The 27,660-nt window shown below is 44.8% G+C and overlaps 1 protein-coding gene across 4 annotated transcripts in view; it reads right to left on the minus strand.

Moving 5' to 3' along the window:
- Positions 1-27,660, minus strand: part of DZANK1 (double zinc ribbon and ankyrin repeat domains 1) — a 69,645-nt gene that overhangs the window by 11,612 nt on the left and 30,373 nt on the right. For 3 of the 4 annotated variants that reach the window (XM_031434298.2, XM_031434299.2, XM_031434297.2), the window contains exons 9-16: positions 26,331-26,444; positions 21,164-21,256; positions 15,767-15,931; positions 14,077-14,284; positions 7,269-7,372; positions 5,140-5,214; positions 3,306-3,402; positions 2,529-2,626 (exon numbers count right to left, since the gene is read on the minus strand). In XM_031434298.2, the coding sequence (XP_031290158.2) occupies positions 2,529-2,626; positions 3,306-3,402; positions 5,140-5,214; positions 7,269-7,372; positions 14,077-14,284; positions 15,767-15,931; positions 21,164-21,256; positions 26,331-26,444 (954 nt within the window). The remainder of the gene's footprint in view (positions 1-2,528; positions 2,627-3,305; positions 3,403-5,139; positions 5,215-7,268; positions 7,373-14,076; positions 14,285-15,766; positions 15,932-21,163; positions 21,257-26,330; positions 26,445-27,660) is intronic. The other variant, XM_031434300.2, reaches the window with a different exon arrangement.

A 27,660-nucleotide genomic window follows, 5' to 3' on the forward strand; every position in this document is an offset into this window, starting at 1 on the left:
CCCTCGCAAGTCTGTTAAGTCCCACTTGCCCACGCTGAACCGTCAGGGCAAACGTTTTCTCTCCCAGGTGAGTTCTGAGCCCCAGGGACAGGTGAGCTTGAGTGTGTGTGTGCACACGCGTGTGGTGTGTTTGTGTGTGTGTGCATGCGTGTGGTCAACAGCCAGCAGCACAAATAAACACGTCGTAAGTAAATCGTGCTGGTCTCTGAAGCCTTGCCTTGGGGAAGGACGCCACACTGACCTTGCTTCCTGTTATTAAGGACAGGAATGCAATGAGAAACCTCACAAAACCCCAGAAACCCCACACTAGTTTTATTAGGAGCATTTCTAGGAAAAGCAGCCAGGTGAATCCTAAAATTTAAGTTTGTACGTTTCATAAAGTGTTCAAAATCAGCGTAATGAGGGCAGTTCAGGAAACGTGCTCACCTGGGGCGTCAGTGAACCAATAACTCAACTTTCATTGGGGTGGGGGAAGCTCTTATGTATCATCAAAAATCTAAAGAATGTATCCTTTATATTTTCAAAATGCCATGAAATTCATCTGTATTTATAAGGGATTTCAGTTGCTGGTGCTGGAACTGAAGGACATGGTCTAGGGTGCAGGGGACGTTACCTTCAGTGTGTTTCTGCCTCTGCAACTCAGGGGCGACTGCGGGGGGTCCCGGGACCCTCACCCCCGTCTATAAAGTGGGAACAATACCTACCACCTCTTCTGGCTCCCTGGGAAGCTGTGAAGACAAGGACATTGGCCAAGGCCTCTGCGCCTTTCAGAAGAAGATGCCGGGTTCGAGCCTGTCCCCTGTGCCCCCACCCCAGGGTGAGTAGCTTGGAACTAAGTGCTCCCATCAGTAGAGCCTCAGGGAGCCTGGGGGGGTGTGCTCGTTTGTACCCAGTCCCATTCCTTGTGGAAAATGCACGAGAACGCGCTAGGGTGCCGCCCTCATGGGCCCTTTCCGCCTGTGGTGTGCGCTTTATTTGCAACGCCTAGGCTGATGCCTGGTGTGCGGGTGTCTGCGGCTGAGAGAGTGGATGTTACGGTTCCTGATGCTTATCCCCTAAACACAGATGAGGAAATAAAGGCACGTAACAGTGCCAAATTCGGGTCACATACAGAAACAATGCGTAACATCTCCAAAACTGCACGTCGTTGAGGTATGGAACTCTGCACTTCTCTTAGGCTCGTTAACAATACTTCAAACTGGGGGAAGCACAGAGTGCAAGGAATCATAAGCAATAAAAGTTAAAATAATTCCAAGGTCTCCCTCCCAGATTTATTGGTGCTCATGACACGCAAACACGTGGCGGGGAACCATCCGCGTGGGGAGAAATCACGCTGCAGTCTGGGCGCCGTGTGCGCGCCCGGAGAAGCCCGGGGGTCCTGGAGGGAAGACCCGGCTTTGCGCGCGTCGCTAAGCACCTCTGTTCTCCCTCCCGCGGCCAGAGGGCCACCGGCTGAAAGGCAAGGTTTGGGGGGGGGGAGCAGGACATCCATTGCCTCTTTCTCCAAAGCTCCCACTCAAACTATTCATGATCTATGTTTTTGAAAAACAGAACTGTAACAGCTGTGGGAAACTCGGAAAGGATGCCATCCGCGCATCAGAAATTGCGAGGAATCCCAAAGGCCGAGAGCAGATGGAATCGGACTGACGGGGAACTCAGAGCCAAGGAGGAAACCAGCTGCAGCCCCCGGAGGGCGGGTGTGCGCGGTTCTCCCCGGGGAGCCCTGCAGATGCGCAGGGGGGTCAGTGGGAGGGCAGACGTGGGGGCAGCTGGACTCACAGCGAGTTATCGCGGGGCTTTCCTGCGAACGGCTGGGGTGGCCCATGCCCCCAGTTCCCTCGCGTGCAGGAGGGTGGGGGCTTTGCTCTCTGCTCAAACCCTGACACCGCTTTCCAGAGAGCCCACGACTTGCCTAACACAGGCTGGGAGCACTTGGGCCCAAGAAGGGGAGAGCGCAGAGCCCCGGCCTCTATGGCAGAGAAGGGAAGGGTTTGGAGAGCCAGGAAGGGCGGAAAACACGAGGGCACTCACACCACCACCCTCACCACAGGAGGAGAGGCTTTCTGACACAAGCAACTTCAGGCACCCCCAGCTTTCTCCTGCTCCCGGCCCACACACCCTCCAGAAATTCTGCCCCACAACTGCCCACCCACCCACAGAGCCCTCGGGCTACAGACCCACGCTGGGCACCTGTGGTCACCAAGCCAGCCCTTCGTTTGTCAACATGACCCAACAACCAAGGATCGCCACATATTTGAGACAAACCGAAAACAAGAGAGAGAGAGAGATGAGCAGATAGAACTGACCCCAGAGGAAACAGGTGATTCCTGAAACCGATGAGAACTTTAAAATATTTCAGTTAATAATCTTGAGCCACTTTAAAGGGCTCTGCCTCCATGAACACACACATTGTTATAAAATAAGGATCAGGAAATGAAGAAGTATTCTTCCATTAAAAACATCTCAAAATAAGACATTAAATACACAGGCTGAAGGAGACAGCTGTAAGGACCGAGGAGTACACGTACCGCAAGCTGCTGCTTCTCTTGAAACTTCTGGGCCTTGAAGTTCTTGGTCCTCATGCCTTTCTCCGTGGGGTCTGAGGTGCCCGGGCTGCAGTCGGTCACTGGACGGACAAAGAGTCGCTCAAGAGTCAAGGACCGAAACAGCGCCCCCCCGCGCCCCTCCCGTCAAGAGCCCCCGCCCTGCCAAGCCCCTCAAGAGGTCAGAGGAGGAGAAGGCTTTTGCAGACATTTCTATCTGATTCAACCTGGCAGGGAGGACTCGGGGCGGCTCTCCTCAGTCCAGAGCCAGGGGATGGCTGGGAAGGAGGGAAATAAAAGGGATTATAGTTTTCAGGCCCAAGGGGCACCCCTTCCCCCAGTTTATCTCCCAAGCCCTGAAAAAGACTTCAAAAGTGAGGCCTGAGTAATAGCCTGGCTGGGACATGGAAGTGAGATGCAGGGCTGGGCTGGCAAATTTTAAGCAATTCTCTGCCATCCTTGCCAATTCAGAGTGTTGTTTTTCGTCCACTGGTTTTTGTTTGTTTTTCTTTTTTTTATTAGTGTTATTTTTTCTTCTGAGTTTTATTGAGATATAACTGACACACAGCAGTGTGTGAGTTTCAGGTGTGCAGCATAACGATCTGACTTACACACATCATGAAATGATGACCACAGTCAGTTTAGTAACATCCATCATCTCATATAGATAGAAAATGAAAAGAAATAGAAAAAAATTATTTTCTTTGTGATGAGAATTCTTAGGATTTACTGTTTTAAAATCCCTGGAGGGGTGCAACTCACCCAAGCTGGGCCGGCTGCCGAACAGCCCGTTTCCACCCTCGGTGACGCTGCTCAGAAAGTGGTCGCTGAAATTCACTGCCTTGTTTAGGTAAAGGTTCTGGCCAAGGGAAAAGTTCAAGCACCATGAATGAGGAGGCTGCCGCGCCCCAGCAGAAAGAACCATCTCCCTGCTAACCTGCCCCTCTTTTGTTCATGACAGCTCTGTCTACCCAGACAGCCAACCCTGAAGCCAGCCATCCTTCCGGACACCTCCCTCACCTCACCGCGATGTTCTGTCCATTTTGCCTTTTAAACCACTCCTCTGCCTGGTCCCTCTTCTCACACCGAGATCCTGCAACAGCCTCCCAGGAGGTTCCTGCCTGCCCGCCTTCCATGTGACCATCCCAGCACCTCTATGTGATGTGTAAGTAACTGTGTCCTTCCCCAGCTTAACACCCTTCCGTGTCTTGGAATTAGGGTGGCCTGCCGGAGAGGCTCAGGCTGCAGAGTTTGAATCCTGGTTCTGGCACTTACTAGCTTAGGGACCTTGGAAGAAGCAAGTTGTTTGACTTCTCTGAGTCTCATTTTACTCATCTGTAAAGTGGGAATATTAGGACCTACTTCAAAGAGATGTTGTGAAAGCAAAACGAGGTCAAGTAGGTGTCTGTAAAATGAGGACAGATGCCACTTGGACCAGACCCGGACTCCTGTATCCCCTGCACCGATTCCAGAGCACGGCTGCCTGCCTGGTCCTGCCACAGGGAACCACCTGCTGCTTTACTCGAACATGCAGGCTAAGGAAAAACACACACCGAACCTGGGGACACTTCCTGCACCGGCACTTGACACACGCAGATGCTCTGGGTGCCCACCCAGCTCCCCTGAACCCGTCAGCCTCCCTGGGATAGGGGCTGACCCTCTTCTCCGGCCACCCTCAGTAGATGGGTGCGGACTTGCCCCTGGGGTTATACCCGGCAGCCCCCTGCCCCAAGGGGACAGCTGTGTGGTGTGCATCACCCTTCAGAGCTCCTCGTGGACCAGGCAAAAGCTCAGCTTTACTTACAACCACCTGTCACTCAGCCCCTCCCTGCCTCGTCCCGCGTCCCTCAGACCCGTCTCCTGAAGCACCTCCCTGGCCCAAGCGCTGCTCCAGCCACACGACCAAAAACATGGCACTGAGTGCTTCATGGTCCTGTGCACTCTCCCACGGGACACTCCCAGCCTCCCTCCAAGTCCAGCAGGGCCCAGGTGTCTATCCCAGTCTCAGAGACGCCGTTAGCACCCCGCCGGGTCACCGGCAGGACCCAGCTCCCCTCCTTCTCCTTGCCTTCTTCACTCATCTTCTCAGTCCGTTAATTCTTCTTCTGTATGTTGTGACTTCTCGTCCAATGAAACTAAAGCTGCCAATTTTCAACCAATTAATGTTTGTTACACACCTACCGGCTCTGTGGCAATGTTCCTGTCACCAAATAAGAGGGCAGATCAAGAGAGACATGGCTGCAAAGTTTTGTTTATTTATAGGCAAAGAGGTCAAAGGACATATCAGCCAACATTTTTGTCAGCCTTCTGCCTACATTCGGACTTCAGTGAGTTATAAATATGCCTGAGAACCACAGGACCAGTGGGGTGGGTGATAATTCCCATTCTGACTACATCCTTGTGTGCTTGAAGGGCTGGCTTCACCGAGGGTTAGCTCAGTTACCTCATTCTACGGAACGGCTGGCATACAGTTAAGTTTCATAATATCTGAAACTCTTCCTTTCAAATATTTCAATAAATTATGAGCTACAATTTCAATAAATTGTGAGCTATGATTTCAATTCTCAAGTGAATAACTTCTGACAGTTTTACTCACCTTGTTTGAGACTTGGATATAATTCAGCCTGATGCTAACTTCGTAGCCATCCTCATGGACAGTGGCAGAGATAAGCTTTTAAAAAAGTATTAGAGAGAATTCACAACCGTGGGTGTAGGACTCAATGCTCTGAGCCACAGCCAAGAAATTTAATCAAATATTTAATTAACACAAAAGCTGGCAGGAAAAAAGAAACAAAAACTAGATGAAATAGAACACAGGTAGCAAAATGGCAGACACAAATCCAGCCACATCTACAACTCCATGAACTATAAATGAACTAAGTTAGTACACCAAGCAAAGCGCAGAGATTGCCAGATAAAAAAGCAGGATCCAAATTTATACTCTCTACAGGAGACACACTTTAAGATTAATCAAGCCACATGGCAGGATGTCATCACCTGGGAAAAGGTGGGGGTCGGGGGAAGCCTTGGCAACAAGGGCCAAATATTCAGGTGAGCAGCTGTCTCTGTAAGTAGCATAAGGAATTTAAATCAATGAGAGTCAGTAAATGCTTTAAGGATCGGATAGCAAATATTTCAGGTTCCGCGGGCCAAAGGGTCCTTGCCATTGTAGCACAAAAACAGGTGCAGACAGTAAGTAAACGAATGCGTGCAGCTGGGATCCAGTAAAACCTGATTTCCAAAAGTGGGTGGCAGGCCAGACTCGCCCCACAGGTTATGGTTTGTAGACTCCTCGATTAGGCCAAAGAAATATTAAACCACCAAAATAGACAATCAAAGGAAACTGAGCAGTTCCTGACAATGACAGTTTCAGTGTTGGCCTGCTTGGTGGCAGAGGAGTGGATGGGCTGCCTTCCAAAGGTTCTTTCTAGCCTCATGACAGAGGAAAAGGTCTCCTCACAGATGTGTCTCTTATAAGAGCTGTGTCCTCAGGGTCTGACAGATGGGCTTCAAATCCCTAATCCCCCAAGACCAGGGTGCAGTCCCGGGCAGGTCACCAGATCTCTCTGAGCCAGTTTTCCTGGGTGTCAAATAGGGCTCGTTCTGATTGTCTGCTGTGGTGTAAAAGCCTCCCAGCTCAGTGGCATCCAGTAACCACCACTGCGTATGTTCATGTACTCCGACCAGCACAGCAGGGTCAGCGGACGTCTGAGGCCTCGGCTGGAAGGACTCAGATGGCTGGAGGAGGCTGCCTGTTTGGGGGCTGGGGTGACCTAGAGTTTTATCACTCATCTGCCTGGCTCCTGAGCCCAGAGGACTCGAGGACTGGGTTCAGCTGGGGCTCGGACAAGTGCCCCTATGTGTGGCCACTGCATGTAGCCTGGGCTCCAAGGAGTGCTGGAGGTAAGCATGCTATGCAAGAGGAAGCCACGTGGCCTGCACGGCCACATCTCGCGGGTCCCACAGCATCACTTCCGCCAGAGTCTGTTAGTCCAACAGTCAAAAGCCCACCCAGGCTTAAGCTGAGGGGACACAGACTCTGCCCTTTGAGGGGAAGGCTCCTGGAGCATTTGTGGGTGTGTTTGTAGAACTCCCACAGAGGTGACACTCCTGTCTTGCAGGTTTGTTATAAAGACTAGAGATGATGGACACGACGCAGATCCTGAGGGCACAGTGAATTGGTAACTCTGATGACTGCTAGTGCTGTTAATACAGGGGAGGATTTAGGCACAGTGTGGCTGAACTAAACTGTTCTCCTAGCTCTGACCATCAGAATTCCCACAGCATGTGCCACCTAACAGCATGAGATGTTCAGTGTGCCGTCTCAGGTCAGGTGCCCAGAAGCAGCCCCTGAGACAAGACGCACGTGCAAGTGATTAATTCAGGCCACGCTTGCGGGGAGGTCAGTGAGGAAGCGTGGAAGGCAGGGCAGGAAAAAGAAAGGAGGCCAGCAGTGGGGAGGGTACAGCTCAGGGGCAGAGCACATGCTTAGCATGCACGAGGTCCCGGGGTTCAATCCCGAGTCCCTCCGTTAAAATAAATAAACAAACAAACAAACAAACAAACAAACAAATAAATAAACCTAATGACCTCCTCTTCCCCCCAAAAATTAAATGAAAAAGAAAGGTGGCAAGCAAAGTGCAGTTTCAGGAAAGTCCGTGAAGGAAGCTCAGCCTGATCCCACGGGACACCCTGGAGCAGAAGCTCTGCTCAGAGTCCACCCACCTTTCCCATCCTGGGTTCTGCAATCAAGGCCCGGAATTCAGGGTTGTTCTGAGCGTAGGACCGGAGGTGAGCGGCGATGTGGTCCACTTGTTTGCGCCAGTAGCCTGAAGGAGGAGAGAAACCGTGGGCACAGATAAATCCCTCCGAGGCTGAGGGCACTCGCAGAGAGCTAGCTTTTCTTTGTTAAACTTCGTGACAGTTTGTCCTTAACTGAACCTCGACCATGTACTGGAATAAGCACCATTTTTGTTCCTGGCTTTTTCTTCTGCACATGATTAATCACAGAATGTTACAGAATTCCGAAGGAACATATTTGGACTGCCCTATATGGGGTCTTTTTCTTTTTGTTCTTTAAAATTTAACCATACTGAGAAAGAACTTAATAAAAATATTTTATTTTTTATAATATTTTAATTGTACAGTTTGGGACTTGGCAAGTGTATACATCCTAATCAATACGCAGAATGTTTCCATCACTCCAAAAGTTTCCCTGTGCCCTCTTTCCATCTGCACAGGGTTTAAAATAATTTGAATTCGTTGCCACCATATAAGGCTTGAGGGATTTCACACGAGTCTGGCTCCTCACGTGCCGGGGCGGGGGAGACACAGCATGCTGGGCCCGCCCTTTTGCACGGGCTCGGCTGCCCGCTTCGCGCAGCGCGCGGGCCCTCCGGCCGGTCACCACCCCTGCAGGCCCAGCTGCCCGCCTTGACTTTCTGGCTCGGCCCCGTGGTCACTTGAGTCTGCACACCTGCATTGGGTCCCACCTCATCATTTCACCATTGGAGACACTAAAGCTGAGAGCAGTCAGGTGGCTTTTGCAAGGTCACCCAGCATGGCTTAGTGGAAACAGCACATGATTTGGAGTTCAGACAAGCCTGCACTGAAACCCTAAACTCATCATTTACTGGCTTGGTGAACTTAAGCAGATATTTAAATCTTCCTAAGACTTACTTTCCTTCCCTATAAAGTGGGACTGATGCCTCTTACTTCATACGTCACTGTGACACCAAGTAAGAGAACCTCACTGTCTTACTTTGCGTTCCGCTGACAGCAGACCCTGAGACTTAGGACGGTGCTTTCTTTTGAAGGTGACCCTGGGAAGCACAAGTGACGGAGTAGAAACAGCAAGACAGGGAAGGGAGGGAAGCCAGTTAAGAATGTATTAAAAGCTGGGGCAACACTGGGGGCAGCAGGGGGCAGCCTGCTGGGGACCTCTGAGGAACCGGGCAGAACATGCCTCAGACTTGTCCACTGGACACAGGACTGGTACCACACTCACGCCTGGAAGAGCTCAGACTTGGACGGGGTCTGACTCCCAGCTGGAAAGTCCAGTGGGGAAGGGAAGAGCTGGGACGGACCAACTTCCAGCACAGCAGCCTGGGGCGCTCAGTGAATCCGATCCCCAGGGAAAGAATAAAATAAACAAACATTTAAAGTGTCTGGAAATGGTTCTAAGGACATACAGCAAATAAAAGAACATATAATGAAGAAATTGTGCTAAAACTCAGAACAGCAAGACTGTGGTATTTGAACCACGGCCCACTCCTCCCTCCCCCCGCTCAGCTGGAAATGATGAGAACGTCATTCCACATGGTGCAGCCTTAAACACAGGGCTCCCTCTCCTCCCGCTCCCAGCTGGAGAGCTACGGGATCTTCCCAGGAGGAACAGGATCTCAGTGTTTTTCATCCTGCCCGCAATCACCTACTGCAGAGACCAAGTTCTGGGCGCGTGCAGTCAAGAGCAGGGGCTCCCTTTTCCTGCCAGGCCACCACTCGGGGGTGGGGCTCTGCACTGGCTCTAGTACACTGAGAATACGAGTCCAGATCACCCCTGTCCCGGCTTATTCGGGAAGCGGAGGTCCCACACTAGAAGACGCAGCTCAAGAAGACCAGGGGAAACACCTGCACTTCCTCCCCTGAGTGATCAGCTCAGAAGCAGAGGTCTTACTCTGAGAGGAACACACCATTGTCCCCACCCCGATCCAGAGCACTGGCTCAGAAGTTTTGCATAAAGGAAAGTAAGACAGAGCGCTCTCAATCTCCATAGGAACTTAACTCCATTTGCAAGAGTGTGGGGAAGTTCAAGCCTAAGGATAAACAATGGATGATGTGGTGAAAAAAAAAAAATCAATTAAAAGAATACTAGACATATGAGTTAAACCATAGGCTGAGCAGTTTACCAGAGAACCACGCAAATAAACAGTTAAGAAGAGCTCTCCTGAAGTCTGAAAAAGATCTCAAACACTGACCTCAAAACTATCCCTGTAAAGAATCTCAGATTTAATTGGATCAGTCTGTAGGACAATTTATGCCCCCAGAGCATGGTTGAAATAATAAAACAATCAGCCAGCACTAAGTGGAACTGAACGGCTGGGTATGGTCAGGGAATGAGACGGTCAAAGGGAGCCTCGCCAAAACCACTGTCAGCCTGGACAACAGGGTGCATGACCAAGGCTTCCTCCCCCAAGGAGCAACATCAGAGGCTTCCCACTGTGGGGGCGAAACAGGGTTCATGAGAACCATCCAGCTGATCCCGAAACAGGCAGACCAGCAAAGAACAGAAACAAGCCTGGAGGGAGGGCAGTACCCAGAGTTGCTACAATATATTATTTTAAATGTCCGGTTTCCAACAAAAAATTAAGAGACATGCAAAAAATCCCCAAAAACTCTGATACATACACAGGGGAAAAAAGCAGGTAACAGAAGCTGTGAGAGTATGTTAGAGATATAACAACTTCAAAGCAAAGCAGTTTTAGGACAATTTCTTCATCACATGTTCATTGTAAGTTGTAAACATATCCAGAGAACTAAATAAAACTCCGCATGAAGAAAGAGGTGCCTTGTGAAATACACAATATCGATAAACACAGAAATTATACGTACTGGGAACCAAACAGAAATTGTATAGCATAAAAGGACAATAATTGAAATTAAAAATTCACTAGAGAGGCTTAAAAGTAAATTTGAACTGGCAGAGGAAAGAATTAGCAAATTCAAAACAGGTCAACAGATACTATGCAATGCAAAGAAGAGAGAAAAAAAGAAGAAAAATGAACAGAACCTAAGAATCCTGCAAGAAAACTATCAAGCATACCAATATATGCATAAAGAGAATCCCAGGAGCAGGGACAGAGCAAAAGGCAGAAGGAATATTTGAACAAACGATGGCCCCAAACTTCCCAAATATGGTGAAAGGCATGAACTTATACATCCAGGAAGCTCAACAAACAAAGGATCCACACCAAGACACAATTTCAAAAGAGAAAAACAGAGAGAATCTTGAGAGCAGCAAGAGAAGTGACTCATCACGCACAAGGGATCCACAACAGATTAACAGTGGATTTCTCACCAAAAATCATGAGGCCAGAAGACAGTGGGACAACATATCCAAAGAGGGTGCGAGGGAGCCCTGTGCACCAAGAATCCTATTCCCAGAAGAGCTATCTTTCAGCAAAATGAAGACATTACCAGATTTTAAGAAACTGAGAGAAGTCATGGCTAGCAGATCCACCTTATAAGAAACACTAAAGACAGTTCTACAGGCTCAGAGCAAATGACCCCAGACGGTCATAACAATCCAGACACACAAAAAACCAAGGAGCACTGATAAAGTAGCTACGTAATTATAAACGGTATTGTAAACGCATGTTTCTTTTCCTTCCTTAACAAATATAAAAAGAAATTGCATAAAATAATACATAATTGTAGTACTTAGCCTATAACATACAGAAATGTAATATATTGGCCAATAACAGCACAAAGGCGGTGAATGGGAGCAGAGATTTATTGGGCGAAGGAAATGACTCCAGATGGCAACTCAAATCCACAGGAGTAAATGAAAAGAACTAGAAATGGGAAGAAAGAAGGCTAATATTTTAAAAAAGCCATAAATATATAATACAGTTGCCCCTTGAACAACATAGGCGTTAGGGGAAACGAGCCTCCACGCAGCTGAATACCCACGTATAACTTTACAGTTGGCCTCCATCCATGGTTCTGCATCTGTGGATGCCACCCACCGTGGATTGTGTAGTGCTGTAGTACGTACTCAGTGAAAAAAATCTGTGTATAAATGGACCCACATAGTTCAAACCCATGTTCAAAGGTCAACTGCAATTCTTTCTTTTTTAAAAGAAATGAGGTTATATAAACTAATAAATTAAGAGTGTTTTGTTGAGTTTGAAACATACACAGACATAATACATATCAGTAGCCATTATTGTTATATATACTGATAAAACCAGGAAGAAAGAATAGAGCTGTATAGGGGTAGCTTCTCCATATCTCATTGGAATTAAGTTACTATAAATCTGAAACGTATTCTGCTAAGATGTATAAGGTAAGCCCTAAAGCAACCACTAAGGCAATAACTCAAAATATGTATGGAAAAAATTACTGAACATTAAAATGTTACATTAGAAAATATGCAACACAGAAGAAAGCAGTACAGGAGGACCAGAGGAACAAACAGACACAAACATCTAGGAAAGAACAAGCAAAATGGAAGGCATAAATCCAACTCCATCAGTAATAACACATTAAATGTGAATGAATTAAATAACCCAGGCAAAAAAACAGAGATTGTCAGACCAGAGAAAAAACAAGACCCAATTACATACTATGTACAGAAGACACACTCTAGATTCAAAGGTACAGACTGAAAGTAAAAACGATGGAAATACATGTATCATGCAAACAGCAGCCATAAGAAAGCTGGAATGGCTATACTAATACCAGACAAAATAGATTTTAAGACCAAATAAAATGTTACTAGATAAAAAGAGGGACATTTTATAATGATAAAAGGGTATCAGGAAGGTATAACAATTATAAGTATGCACCTAACGACAGATCACCAAAACACATGAAGCAAAAACGGATGGAAACGATGGGAGAAGCAGACAGTTCGGCAATAATGGTTGGACACCCTAATCCCCCATTTTCAGTACGGGTAGAACAACCAGGCAGAAGGTCAACAAGGAGGAGCACACATGAACAGCACTCCAAACCAGCTGGACCTGCGGGACATCTACAGAACATTTTACCCCCAAACAGCAGAATATGTATTCTTCTCAAGGGCACATGGAATATTCTCCAAGACAGACCATATGTTAGGCCGTGTCAAGTCTCAATAAAAAGGATTTTAAAAGGATTAAAATCGTACAAAGTGTGTCTCTGATACCAATAGAAGGAAATTAGAAATTAGTAACAGACAGAACTTGGGGGAACTCACAAATATTTGGAAATTAAGTAACTCTTAAACAACCAGTGGGTCAAAGAAGAAACCACAAGGGAAATTGCTGAAAGAAAATGAAGCTACAACACACTAAAATGTACGGGATGCAGTGAGACCAGTGCTCACAGGGAAATTTATAGTTGTGAATGCCTACATTAAAAGACGAAAGATCTCAAATCAAGATCTGAACCTTTGATCTTAAGAAACTAGAAAAAGAGCAAACTCAACCTAAAGCAAGAGGAAAGAAGGAAATAATGAAGATTAGAGTGGAAATTAATGAAAGACAGAACAGAAAAACAGTAGGAAAAATGAAAACCCAAAGTTGGTTCTTTAAAAATTAACAAACCTTTATCTAGACTCACAAGAAGAAATGACTCAAATTGCTAGAATCAGAAATTAGGCAGGGAATATTACCACCAACCTTACTGAAATAAAAAGGATTGTTAAGGAATCCTGTGAATAATTATACACTAATAAATTAAATAACTCAGACGAAATGATGCTCAGCATCATTAGTCATCAAGAAAATGCTAATCAAACCCATAATGAGATCCCACGCTACACCCACTAGGATGGTTATAATGAGAAAGTCAGATCGGATGGTTATAATGGAAAAGTGTTAACAAGGATATGGAGAAATCTGTACCCTTGTGCACAGCTGATCAGAATGTAAAACAGTGCAGCCACTTTGGAAAGCAGTCTGGAAGTTCCTCAAAAAGTTACACACAATGTTACCATTTGACTCAGCAACGGCATTCCTACGTATACATCCAAGAGAAATAAAAACATATACCACAGAAAAATTTCTACATGAATGTTGACAGTGGCATTATTCCTAACAGTCAAAAAGTGGACACAACTCAAACATCCATTACTGATGAACAGATAAACAGATGTCCTATATCCATACAACAGAATATCACTCAGTATAAAAGCAAAAATGAAGTACTGAAAACATGCTACATGAACAAAGCTTGAAAGCATTATACTACGTGCAAGAAGGCAGGCGCACAAGACCACATGTTATGTGCTCCCACTTGTATGCCCAGAATAAGCAAGTCCGCGAAGACGGAAGGCAGGTGAGTGGTTACTAAGCACTTGGGAGGGAGATGTAAAGAGTGGTACTTAAAGCGTATGGAGTTTACTTTGGGGTGATGAAAGTGTTCTGGAAATAGAGAGTGGTGATGATTGTATAGGGTCGCTCGTGTACCAAATGCCACTGGATTGCACTGCAAGATGGTGAACTTTATGTTATGTGAATTTGACGACAATGAAAAAAGAGACAATGGCAGACGATGTAACAACCCAGACTCACAGCGTTTCTACGTTCACAGCAGGAATCCTTACGTGCTATTTGATTTACAAACTAGATCTGAGGCTATGAGTCAAAACACGGTAAAAGCTTAAGGAAGTGCTATTATCCATACTAGCAAAAACTACTGGGGAAAAAAGAAAATTAAAGGCATTTATTTCTTGTCCATAAAAGTGAAATCAAAAGGAGAGAAAAAAAAATGAAATTTTCTTTCGGAGAGAGAGTGGGTCCGCTCCTGAGAAGCGGGGGTGTCTCACCTCGTCCTGGGCTGACGGCTGTGAGGAGAGGTTTGTGGTCACTCATTTTCTCCTGTCTCTGCTTTTGGGAAGTCATTTCCAGCTCCTTCTTGGCTAGAAGCGTCCCAGATGGGTAGAACAGGCCGGTGGTCTGTGTGCCTGTATCCTTCTTGGTCCCAGCATCCAGTTTGGGCGAAGGAACATTTAGGGGCTGCCAGGCAGATCGAGGCTATGAGCAAGGCAGAAAACATAAAATAATAATAAAATAACGTAATATAATTAGTTCTCCATTTTACTCACTGAAAACAGCTCTAATCAGAAGTAGAAGGATCTCCAAAAAGCTATACTTTCAACTAAAGAGGGGTTTTCAGCCCTGGCTTCATCCTCCTGGCTTGTTTTTCCCGGCCACTCCCAGCCACGGACTATCTCAGATTCACAAACCAACAAACCAACTGCTGTTCCCTGTCCTACCGCCTGAGGCTAGGAAGAAATCTACACTCTCAGCTCTACAATCCAGCGGAACATAGACTTTACTCTCCATCCACACTCAACCACTGGGCACCAACATTTTCTGAGACACTCTCCTGCACCTGGGCCTGGGGACCTGAGAGGACCTCCATGGGAGGTGGTGTATGTTGTGCACAGCACAACAGCACTGCATCTAAAGGTGTAACATCGACATGGCGGACATCGTATATTTGTGCATTTATTAGGACAATACTTCTGGTAGATGGATGAAAATGTCTAACAAAATTAGTATATTACAATCAATTTCCAACAGATGGCAGGAAAAACACCTTGTCTCATTTGCACGAAGGGGCCACCTGGGCTATTGGCAGTCAGCCCCAAGATCTGGTAAGTCTTTCCATCTGGGTTAAGGCGTAAACTCCCTAAAAATGAATGTAAAGTTGCTGAGTGCACGTGCATTCTCTCTAACAATTATCAATCTTCAGATTCTTCTAATGAAGGAATAAGAAGAAACCTGAAAATGCCTTTCTGTAGCTTAGAGAAATTCATAAAAGGCTAACACGAAGCTGGTTAGAGATTAAGTCCTTCTAAAAATAATCTTGGGAGTCCTACTGTACAGCACAGGGAACTAAATTCAATGGCTTGTAGTAACTTACAATGAAAAAGAATATATATATATATATATATATATATATATATATTTATATGTATAACTGAAACACTACGCTGTATACCAGAAACTACTACGACACTGAAAATCAACTATACTTCAATTTTTAAAAATGGGAAAGAAAAAAAATTTTTAAATAATTAAAATAACCTTGGGAGATTTTCCTCAACTATCCCCAGTTGCTAAGAATGGTCATATACCCAATGTAAGTTTCCTAAAATAGAAAGGAGCAGGGGGACGTTCTCGGTGAGCGACAGAAGAAATTGAAGGGATGAGAAGTACACCTGTCCCGCGTATTTTAAATCTTCCTAATGACATTACACCTACTTCCTTGCAAATGTAGTCCTCGATTACTGTAGATAATGCATATTTACATCTTTGAATCCTGGAGAAATCACTCGAGTGTTTAAAACCCAAATGGGTTGAAGTTATTTAACCCCGAGCCGAAAGTCCCTGTGGAAGGTCCCCATGTGGTGGCTCTTTTCCCCTGGGTTGGTTTACAGGGCAGAGGACACGAATCCAGAGTCACAGCCGCTTCCTGTGCACCCGTTCTCACCACCGCGGAGGCCTCACCTCGGCGAAGGCGCCGGGTTCTCCGGCAGCTGGAGCCGCGCTGCTCTCCACGCTGAGTCTGGCCAAGGACTTCACATAAATCCCGCAGGAGCCACAGAATCGGGCAGACGGGTGATTGCTGGCCCCACAGTTAGAGCAGACAGAGTAGCCAGTGGGAGCGCCAGGCTGGAGGACAGAAAACATTTTTATGTTTTCATGAATATTAGAGACACAACTTTCCCGTGCAAGTGATTCCCATATCATACAGTCTGCGGCCATCAAAAGAACACACGCCTTTACCCTCTGACCCTGCAATTCTGCCTTCTGGAATTTATCCGACAGATGGACAAATACACAAAGAAGTATACTCAAGACCACGCCCTGCAGGATTGTGGTTTTACAAAAAATAACTGGAAACAGCCTAAAGGCCCAGCACTAGGAGATGGCCTAGACACACCGCGGTACGTACAGACAGCGGGGTATCGTGAGGCCGCTGAAAACAATGAGGAAGTTACAAGGTGCATTGCCAGGTGAAAAGAACTGGGTCAGTGTTCATACTAAACTACCAGTTTACCTATTAATGCATCGAATGGCCGAAAGAAGACCTCAGGAAGTGTTTCCAGGGATGACTTCTGGGGGAAGGGGCTGTGGGACTAGGATGGGCAGGGAGACTAACCCTTCACACAAAACCTTCTGCTTATTTACATGTGACACTTATTCAGATAAATAACTCCGAGTGTCTTATTAAAAAGGTAAGCAGGTAATTTGTAAAAGAAGAAATACCAAATAGTCATTAAATGAGTAAAAAGGTACAACCTCATAGAAAAGCAAATTAACACAATGAGAGACCTTCTCGAGTTTTTTTATTGAAGTATAGTTGACTTACAATAATTCAGCAAAGTGATTCAGTTTTAGTTAGATAGATAGATAGATAGATACTCTTTTTTAGATTCTTTTCCATCATAGGTTATCACAAGATATTGTATTGAATATCGTTGCCTGTGCTCTACAGAAGAAACTTCTTGTTTACCTATTTTATATATAGTAGTTAGAATCTACAAATCCGGAACTCCCAGTTTATCCCTTCCCACCCGCTTCTTCTGTATACTTTAAATCATCTCTAGATCACTTATAGTACCCAGTGCACTGTAAATGCTATGTAAATAGTTGGCCATGGGCAGCAAATTCAAGTTTTACCTTTTGGAATTTCCTGGAACTATTATTTCCAGAATATTTTCAGTCCACAGTTGGTTGAATCCACTGATGTGGAACCTGCAGATACAGACTGTACAGCAAGCAAGGCGGCTTTTCTTTTTTAATTGAAGTAGAGTTGATTTATAACGTTGTGCTAGTTTCTGGTGTACAGCATAGTGATTCAGTTACATATATATTCTTTTTCATATTCTTTTCCATTACAGGTTACTACAAGCTATTGAATGTAGTTCCCTGTGCTGTACGGTAGGTTCTTGTTTATTTTATATACAGTAGTGTGTATCTGTTCATCCCGAATTCCCAACTTATTCCTACCTCCCTTTCCCCCAAAGTAACCATCAGTTTGTTTTCTACATCTGTGAGTCTGTTTCTGTTTTGTAAATAAGTTTGTTTGTGTCGTATTTTAGATTCCACATATGAGTGACATCATATGGTGTTTGTCTTTTTCTGTCTGGCTTACTTCATTTAGTATGACAATCTCTAGGTCCATCCATGTTGTTGCAAATGGCATTATTGCATTCCTTTTTTATGGCTGAGTAGTATTTCATGTGTGCGTGCGTGTGTGTGTGTGTGTATACACTATATTACATATATATATGTATATATAAAAAACATGTTCTTTATCCATTCATGTGTTGATGGACATTTGACCTTCTCAATTTAAAAGAACTAATTTATCTCTCTCTCCAGATTCTTACATAAATAGGTGCTAGTACCCAGTCCCAGGAAGTGATTTCTGCAAGGCTGTGGCAGAGGAGGAGCCTGGCTCTGGGGTGGCCAGGAGGCACAGAGAAGCTGTTTTAAAAACACCGACTGTGGCTCACACTAATCGCAGAAGCAAGCTTCCCGGCGATTCCGGCAACCACGTTTCGAGCAGGAAATGGTCTCCGTCCCTGAGTGGGTGGGGGAGGAGCTCCCCTGCTCGGCAGGTGGACTGGTGAACACACCGCATGTGCAGGCAGGTCAACCCCACGTTCTCCATCCCCCTCCCAACTGGGAAAGAAGAAAGCCCCCAAGCAGTGCAAGGATATAAGGTATTTTTGCCCCAAAGAGTAAAACTATGACGAGCTTCACCAGTTAAGAAACTAGTACAAGTTAGTACACGCGCTCCATGGGAAGTCAGTGAAACTGGTGCCTCACACAGCTGGATGTCCCAGGACCTTTAACACCAAAGGCAGCATGCCCACTGCTGTTCACTGTGACAGGATTAGCAGAGAAAGTGAGGTTCAGCCTCTCTCCTTTGGAGTCTGGTTTCGATCTAGAAATGTGAATTTACTTTCCACTCCTGACCCATGAGAAGAATTATGTTATTTGTGGGGAGGGAGATGGGGCTGTTTCATGAGGGTTTCCGAGACTTTGTCAGGTAGCCCTGGATTAGAATCTTTGTTCCTTGCTATTAACTCACTGTTGCCTAGGAAGAGGTTTTCCCATCAAACCCGTGGGGATGACAGTCCTGATCACCCACTCGGCGCAGGCGCTGTTTTGAGCACCGCCCCGGGACCCCCACATCCTGTGTTACAGAGGAGGGAAACTGAAGCACTGAGAAGGGGAGACCCCAGGTTGAACCCAGACCATCCGGCTCGGAAGCCTGGCTTTTACCCACGACTCCATGCAGCCTCTGCACTACAACAGCTTCCTCACGGAGGGGATGTCTGCGGGGGGACTTTGGATAGTTAACTGCAGTGAGGCACGTGGGGGTGCTCAGCACAGGGAAGGTTCCTTCCCTCCTCACCGTACTTGCCACCAGATCCTCATTTCTTTAAGGGAAAGGACTAACATTTCACATTTCCCCCCACTAGCTCAGCCCCGTGGCCTTGGCACCATGGGGGTCATTCAAGTAGTTACCTGTCAATCAACTAATCAGTGAGTAATTGATTCAGTTGATAACTGAGTATGTGAATATCTCAGTATTTTTCTCTCTCTTTCAACAAGAAGACTATCCTACAATTACATCAAATTTGCTTTGGGAAGAGATGCGTTTTCTTACTAAATGTGTCAGCTCCTTAGCCTCAGAAACATATGTTATGTAACAGAAATAACCCTTTTTAAAAACATACAGATTTTCCTCCTGGTAATAATGGAGTAAGGCCATACCAAACGGCTCGTCCACAGAAACACCTATAACATCTTCTCATGATACGTGAAGGCACTGGCGAATGAACAGGAGCAGATGGACTCTTGTAGCAAGTCCACGCACGGAGGAGGGTGGTTATACAAAGTCAGTGCGCATCTTCACGGTGTTTAGCCCGGGGCTAAGGGCGGTCCGTGCAGTGCCAGTGAAGTGTTGCGTAAAGGGCAGTATTTCTGGCTAGGATAATCAGAAAACTGCAGCTAGGGGATATTTGGTTACTGAGGAGATGGGACATGCCCAGAAAGACAGTGTAAGAGAGGGGGATCCCCCAAATTCTGTGTATTCACATCTCTTATGGACCCCTGAATGACACACGCACGGAACACTCAAAGCAGCTCAGCCAAAGGCAAAGTATCTCAGCAGAGACCAGGCTTTCCGCTCCCCTCCCCTCTAAACCATGCGGTTCTCTTGGCTTTTAGTTTTAGGATGTTGAGGAATTTTCCATTGAATCCTGGCATCACACACATTAGACTGTGGTGCTCCTGGATTCTGTGACCATTCTCTGATGCGTGCTGGGGTTTTGCTGTTGTTTGTTTTGCTTTGCGTCACTTCAGCAGGTCGTAGTAAACGTGCCTGGTTTGGGAGACGCACTACCTGGAATGCACTAGGACGAACGCCTCTCAAAAGGCAAGAGGGTCAACTGAACCCAACTCCAGGAGGAATCTGCGGTCGGAACTAGCAACCAGAATGTTACAGCATCTCTTCTTCCCAGAATGAACAAAAAGATGGGCAACCTCAGCAGAGAAATAAAACAATACAGAGAAACAAATGAAAATTCTAAAATGGAATAATATAATATTTGAAATAAAATATATACCAGATGTACTTAACAGCTGAAACAAGATGATAAAGGAAAACATAAGTGAACTTGATGATAGATCAGTAGAAATTATACAATGTAAAGAAGAGAAAAATCTTTTAGAAGTAGAAAAACCTCAGGGACCTGTTAGATTATATCAAGCAATTCAAGAGATGTGAACATGGAGTCCAAGAAGAACAGCACAAGCTGAGTAGTGCCCCCCAAAAATCATTAAATCATGGCTAAACAATTCCCAAATTTGATTAAAGACAGAAATTTACAGTTAAAAGATGCTCAGTGAACACCAACGAAAGTAATCACAGAGAGGCTCACACAGAAGCACATTATAGCCGAATCTTTGAAAACCAAAGATTTTTTAAAAAATCTTAAAAGCAACAGAGAAAAATGACACATCACATATGTGGTAACATCAATCTGATTAACATCCAGCTTCTGATCAGAAACCACGGAGAGTAGAACATCCGTAAAGTTCTGAAGGAAAAGTAACTGTCAACCCAGAGCTGTGCACCCATCAAAACTGCCCTTTGAGGACGAAAGTAAAATAAAGCCTTATTCAGACAAAAGAAAAGTAAGAGAATTCACTGCCAGTAGACCTGCACTATAAGAAACCATAAAGAGAGTTATGTCTGGAGGGAAATGATGTTAGAGAAAAACTCGGGTCCTCAGAAAAGGATGATGAAATGGTAAATGTCTGTGTAAATTCAAAAAAAAGTTTTGAGCTTTTTGCTTTTTTCTCTTAATTTCTTTTAAACTATATAATTGTTTAAAACAGAAACCACAACATTCTCGAAGGGTTTATGATGTACGTAACTGGGCCATGAAGGACGAGGGAGAAGGACGAGCCTATACAGTTGTAAGATTTCTGTGTTCCACCTGATGTGGTGTGATAACAACGAATTAGACTGAAATTTTAAAGATGTATATTTTAATCATGAGGGCAACTATTTGAGAATAATGCCAAGAAATACAGCTAAAAAGCTAATAGGACAGTTAAAATATAATTCTAAAAAGTATTCAATAAACCCCAAAGTTGGGGGAGGGTATAGCTCACTGGGAGAGCGCGTGCTTAGTGTGTATGAGGTCCTGGGTTCAATCCCCAGTCCCTCCATTAAACAAAACAAACAAACAAACAAACAAAACTACCTTCCCCCACCAGACGTCCTCCCCACTCTGCAGATTATATTTCTTTGTTATCATTAACACTGAACATTTATCAGCCACTAAAATACAGGACTGGCACATGCAGCCAACCTACCTCTTGTGCTGATGGCAGGGCCCCCTCACAGGTGACACAGTATCTCAGGTGAGCGGGATTCCCTGTGCCACAGGTGCGGCAGATCACTTTCTCCTTGAAAACAGAGAATAAATGAACACAGATGCAAAAATCCTCAGCAAAATATTAGCAAACCAAATCCAATAAAACATCAAAAGAATCATACAGCATGATCAACTAGGATTTACCCCAGGGATGCAAGAATTTTTCAGTATCTGCAAATCAATCAGTGTGATACACCACATTAACTGAAGAATAAAAACCGTATGATCATCTCAATAGATGCAGAAAAAGTTTTTAATAAAAGTCAACATCCATTTATGATAAAAACTCTCCAGAAAGTGGGTATAGAGGGAACATAATAACATAATAAAGGCCATACACGATAAACCCACAGCTAACATCATACTCAACGGGGAAAAGCTGAAAGCACTCCCTCTAGGATCAGGAACAAGACGAGGGTGCCCACTCTCGCCACTTTTACTCAACATAGAATTGGAAGTTCTAGCCACAGTAGAGAAGAAAAAGAAAGAAAAGGAATTCAAATTGGAAAGGAAGAAGTAAAACAGAGAATAAGAAATACGTGTTTCTCTGAGCAAACTGCTGTGCAAAAAAAGCCATTAAGCAGTCTTTCCAGCCAATCAGCCAGCCCTATGCCAACACTCAGACCCTGAAATTGGGTTGGTTTAGAAATTATTACAACATAAACAGCATCAGACAAATGAATACGTTTTAAAAGAAATAAACCTCAAAATGAAAAAACCTGAAAGAGAGTATTCATCTGGCATCAGGAAGGCAAACTGAGTATTTTGTGCTGAGTATGGGTGTGATTATTCTTTTCAGTGCAGAAAACACGCTCATCAGTACGTTTTCCATCTCCTGGCTTGAACAATAAATAGGAAGACCCAAGAGCAGCAAGAGAGTATACGTTTACAAGCAATCTAGTTCTTGGACTGGGGTCTCCCCCGTGGGGCTTTACATTAAATATGAATTTGGGTTTGGTCTGTAGTTTAAAGACCACCTTATTAATGAGTGGTAAATGCAACCTTCCGAGTCAGGAACTTGGGGCTAAATTGCAATCCAGAAAAAAACAGAGGAAAAGAAAAGGTGGTTAAAATAGCCTGACAGGGTTTGCTAACAGCTGTTCAGTCACTGGCCTATTCCGCCCTCTCAGGACACGATCTCCTTCAATTGTCAATGACCTGTGACACTCAGATGTTCCCTTCTACTCCAGTACCTGTGTTCCCAGGTGTCCTGAAACTGACGTAGCATGTTCTGCATCTGGCACAGGTAAAGGAGGCCATCAAGAAAAAGAAAGGCCAACTCCTGGGGGTTTTGTCCCAATGCCACCAGGGAGGCTACTGGAGTCCCTGGTCTTGCCAAGTCTTTCTCAAGTTCCGCTTACATAAACGACTCCAGGGTCCTTCTAGGAACCTGAGCCAACCCAGGAAACCACAGTTCCCAGCCCAGAGAATTCCTAGAGGGCAGAGGCCGACTGACCGCCACCCAAAATGGCAGAGAACCATGGACTTGAACTCAGTGGGTCCTGACCCCCTGGTTCCAGCTTTCTTCACACTTGCTTACAGTCTCCACCGCATAACCTGCAATCGTCAGAGCTTTTCTGTGAGATTTAGGGCAGTGATCTTCCTGATGTGGTGAAACCCACTGACCCACTGAGAAGCGAAACAAATTTCCTGGCCCTGTATTAAATAATGGTGAGATCAAACAAGACAGTCTAGCTGTTTGCTGCAGGAGATACTCACCTGGGAAAGAGAAAAGTGTAAACCAAGTGAAACTGCTCACCTATTAACCCCAGTGGCCCACCTCAAGACCCTCAGCTTGCGGGACCCACAGTCCAGAACCATCTGTGTGCTCATGTGTGTCTGTGTGTGTGTGTGTGTGTGTGTGTGTGTGTGGTGGCAGACTTGAAGTCTACTCTCTAAGCACATTTCCAGGATACAAAGATGGGTATGTCAATGAGCTTGACTGTAGGAGTCATTTCAGCATGTATATGTCTATCAAAAACTCACCACCTTAAAGATGTAAAATCTGTATTGAAGTAAATAAAAATTTAAAACTAGCATATCATAACTTTGCCCAATCTAAACTAACTCTGCCCAATTTCAATCCTGCCTTGCAAAACTCTCTTAAATTTTTTTTAATTAATAAACTATTTTTTAGAGCAGTTTTAGGTCTACATCAAAACTGAGCAAAATTTACAGGGAGTCCCCATACATTCCCTTTACACACACACACCCCCCGCCCCACTATCGACATCCCGCACCAGATGGTACATTTGTTACAACCAATGAACCTACACTGACACATCATCACCCAAAGTCCATAATTGACCTCAGGGTTCACTCTTGTCCAATTCTCTTTAAAATCACCCAACTGCAGTACTGAAAGCCTTCCCTGTCTTCTCCCTTCTGAGATACCAGGGGTCAGAGTGGCCGTTTTTCTCACTGCGTCAGGCCCAGTAAGCACAGCCTCCTTGCTCAACAGGCTTTCCTGGCGCTTCCAGCGGCGGCTTTCTGACACATGCCATCACGGCTCCCTTGCTTGAAGAGCAGTGGCCACGACCCACAGAAACGCTACAGTCACAGATTCGTATGTGTTCCTAGGGACGATCTGGGACTAAGACCACCATCAGACTGCCTTAGTGAGGATGCTAAATATTTAAACAAGTCCTCCCTCGCGTGGGGCAGCCTTCAAGTTCACCCAGTTTCCCCAGGTTCTGCCTTGTCCCTCCAAGGGTGAGCCCTGGGTACTCAGGGCTTTTCTTCTTTCTTCTGTTTTTTTTTTGTTTGTTTGTTTGCTTGTTTGTTTAAAATGAAAGGTTTATTTGCTTCGTACGTCAAATAGAATGCAAGCACTATCATGACAAATAGAAATACGCAAATCAACATAAAACAGGGATTTAGTTTCAAAGAAGGGAAATCTTAAAGAGAGAAGCTGATTTCTCTCCCTCACATGTAAGAAGTCTGGAGACAGGGCTCCAGCCCTGCCTGGTGGCTTCCTGCAGCCATTTTGAAAGTTTCTTATGATTGAAAATAGTCATCCAACAAAAAGATGAGTAAAGTTTCATCCACCCGACTCTGGCCCAGCCAGTTCTTCAAAATCTCACTTTGGAAGGTTTGCACCACCTGGGACACTTTAGGACTTTTCACAGTGAAGGCATAGCTGGGACGTGCAAGAAAAAGTGGACTTGCCTTTTCCCTCATAAACTTCAATACATTTTGCCCACAGGGAATCCACCAGGCCAGTTTAGGGGTGTTGCAGTTCCAATGTATGCGAAGTCCACACACTTCCCTTATTGCTAAAAACTCTTGCTTTTTTTTACCCCCAAAGTTGTCTTTATTAGATCTATTCCATCCTCTGGTGACCTTTACCTGAGGTCAAGTTAAAAGGAGGTAGAGGGGGAGAAGGCTGTCAGGACAGCGCACCGCTCACACGCGCCAGCCCGGGAAGATGGGAACCCGCCTCCGGGCCCCGACTTCCCTGCGCCGAGCCGCCCATCCGCGGCTGGCGGTTGGCTTGCGGAGCTTGGGAGTGACGTCTTCCCACATTTATGCTGAATCGTGGGGTCTGAACTGTGAGGTTTGGAGATGATTTCCTCATCGCACCACCAGCTGGATTTTGGGTCCTGGATAGGTGGTTACCCCCACCCCACCCCCAGCCCATTTATACTTTCCTGTGTGAGCATCTCCTCTCTCCTGCCTCTGTTTGTATTAATTGTATTCAGTAGGTGTTCGTTTCTCCCTCTGCATGGAGGGGGACTTTCAAGTAGTGATCTTGGTCCCAGCGACATCAAGAGTTACTTGTTTATATTAATTTTAATCCCTCCTCCTTTTGCTCCACCCCTATGACACACCTTTTAAACCCTCTGACTTAATAAAACATGACTGTCTTGATCCAGCAATTCCACTCCTGGGCACATATCCAGCGGGAACCTTAATTCAAAAAGATACATGCACCCCAGTGTTCACAGTAGCACTATTTACAATAGCCAAGGCATGGACACAACCTAAATGTTCATCAACAGACGACTGGCTAAAGAAGTTGTGGTATATTTACATGATGGGATACTACTCAGCCATGAAAAAGAATAAAATAATATCATTTGCAGCAATATAAATGGACCTGGAGATTGTCATTCTAAGTGAAATAAGCCAGAAAGAGAAAGAACACCATATATCACTTATATGTGGAATCTAAAAGAAAAAAAAAAGACAAACAAACTTATTTGCAAAACAAAAACAGACTCTCAGACATAGAGAAGAAACTTGTGGTTACCGGGCAGCAGGGAGAAGGGGTAGGAGGGGAAAAGGTGGGAGCCAGAGATTTGCAAATACTAGCTGATATATATATAATAGATAAACAAGTTCATGCTGTGTAGTGCAGGAAACTATATTCGATATCTTGTAGTAACTTATGGTGAAAAAGAATATGAAAACAAATATATGTATGTTCATGTATGACTGAAGCATTGTGCTGTGCACCAGAAATTGACACAACATTGGAAACTGACTATACTTTAATAAAAATATATATATACAAAAAAAACTTGACTGTCTTGGAAAAAAATTAAAAATAAAAGGAGCAAATGGACTGGAAATTGAAAAATGAAGGAAAGATACATTTGTATGTTCTGTAACAAACATACAAAAAAAAAAGTTAACGCATGATGTCATTTGCTTAAGAAGATTTTTTGAATGTTCACGATGATACTTTTTATCCATGTGACTAGTTGCATTCCTTCTTTTCTACGTAATAGAGACCCATAATCAAACAAAGCAAACAAAAGCATGAAGTGAATTTAAGGACAAGATTAAAGGTCAATATTCATTACAATGCTCAAGTTTAAATAGACAAAGTAAGAAATTATCTACGGTAGCTGTGGCCCAATTTATTCTCCAAATCTATGTTCAGGGAACACATTCTATGTATCTCCCTTAACATTTAGATCTTGTCGGCAAGTTAAACTCTTGGACAGTGTGCCTTTCCAAAAATGAGAGTGGATTCTGTCCAACGGTTTTTAGCTTATCAACGGTGAGCTGATTCCAACAGCTGAAGACAGACATTTAACTGTTCAAACGTTAATTTCTATCTATCTTCCTCGTGCTTTTACGGAATCGCGTTTCATTACCTTCAAGCGGAGGCTGGCCTGCGGCTGCAGCTGCTGAGCAAGCGGGGCCTCACACACCACACAGATGGGAGTGTTCATGGGCACCAGGCTCCCACACTCCACACACAGGCCCATCTGCACAGAGAAAGAGGTCAGGTTCGTGTTGGGATGCAAAAACTGAAGGTGTAAGTAGATCTTAAAATGTAAGGTTTAATCTGCTCTTGTAAAAAAAATTTTTTATAATTACCATCTTAAAAATTTTTTTTTCCTATTAAGGTAAAAACATGTTTATTGTAGAAAAGATCGGAGTAAAGAGAAAGAAAAGGAAAGGAAAAATAAAGAAAGAATAGCTCACAGCCTGATGGAGTGAGGAAGTCGACAAATCTATAGGGGGGTTGATTATCTCCCCACACGCCCCTGGTTGGCTGGGGGACGCTCACCTGTGCAGCAACACCCCGAGTGGGTCCAAGCCACCCACACATCCGCAGCTGCACCTGGAGATGCAACACAGCTCAGCACAAAGTCAGAGCTGGGGCAGACTTGAAAACAGCATGAAGTTTGAATGTTCCAGCCAGCCCATTACAGATCCAGCAGCAGAGAGTGGAAACCTTAAAGGACCAAGGTGTTTGGGTTTGGGGGTGGTTTTTTTTAAGATTTCTTTTTAATGGAGTTACTGGGGGTTGAACCCAGGACCTTGTGTATGCCAAGCATGCACTTTACCACTGAGCTTTACCCACCTCCCTAAGGACCAAGGTGTTTGAGCACAACTTCTGGCACAATCTTTTGACCAAGTTGAACACCAAGCTATGCACACCCAGGAGTCATCCCAGGCTTAAAAATAAAACAAGGGAAAGGGGGAGGGTATGATAACAGTGATCTGAAAAATAGTGACTCTCAATAAAAAGAAATTATTTTTAAAAAAACAAATCAAAACCTAGAGCTGAAAAGGAAAATAACCAAAGTAAAAAAAAAAAAAAACAAAAAAAAACTGCCAGAGGGACTCAATAGAAGATCAGAAATGACAGAAGTGGGGGTGGGGGTATATTTTAGTGGTAGAATGCATGCTTAGCATGCACGAGGTCCTGGGTTCAATCCCCAGTAACTCCATCAAAAAAAAAAAAAAAAAAGTGACAGAAGAACCAGCGAACTTGAATACAGTTCAACAGAAATTTTCAAATCTGAAGAACAGAGGAAAAAGATTGAAGACAATAAACAGATCATCAAAGACCTCTGGGGCAACATCAAGAATGCCAGCATACGTGTGATGGGAGTCCCAGAAGCGGAGGGGAGAAAAAAGGGCAGAAATGAATTCGAAAAAACAATGGCCAAAAACTTCCCATATTTGAAGAAA

The sequence above is a fragment of the Camelus dromedarius genome, chromosome 18 (genome assembly GCF_036321535.1).
Source record: "Camelus dromedarius isolate mCamDro1 chromosome 18, mCamDro1.pat, whole genome shotgun sequence".
Taxonomy (NCBI): domain Eukaryota; kingdom Metazoa; phylum Chordata; class Mammalia; order Artiodactyla; family Camelidae; genus Camelus; species Camelus dromedarius.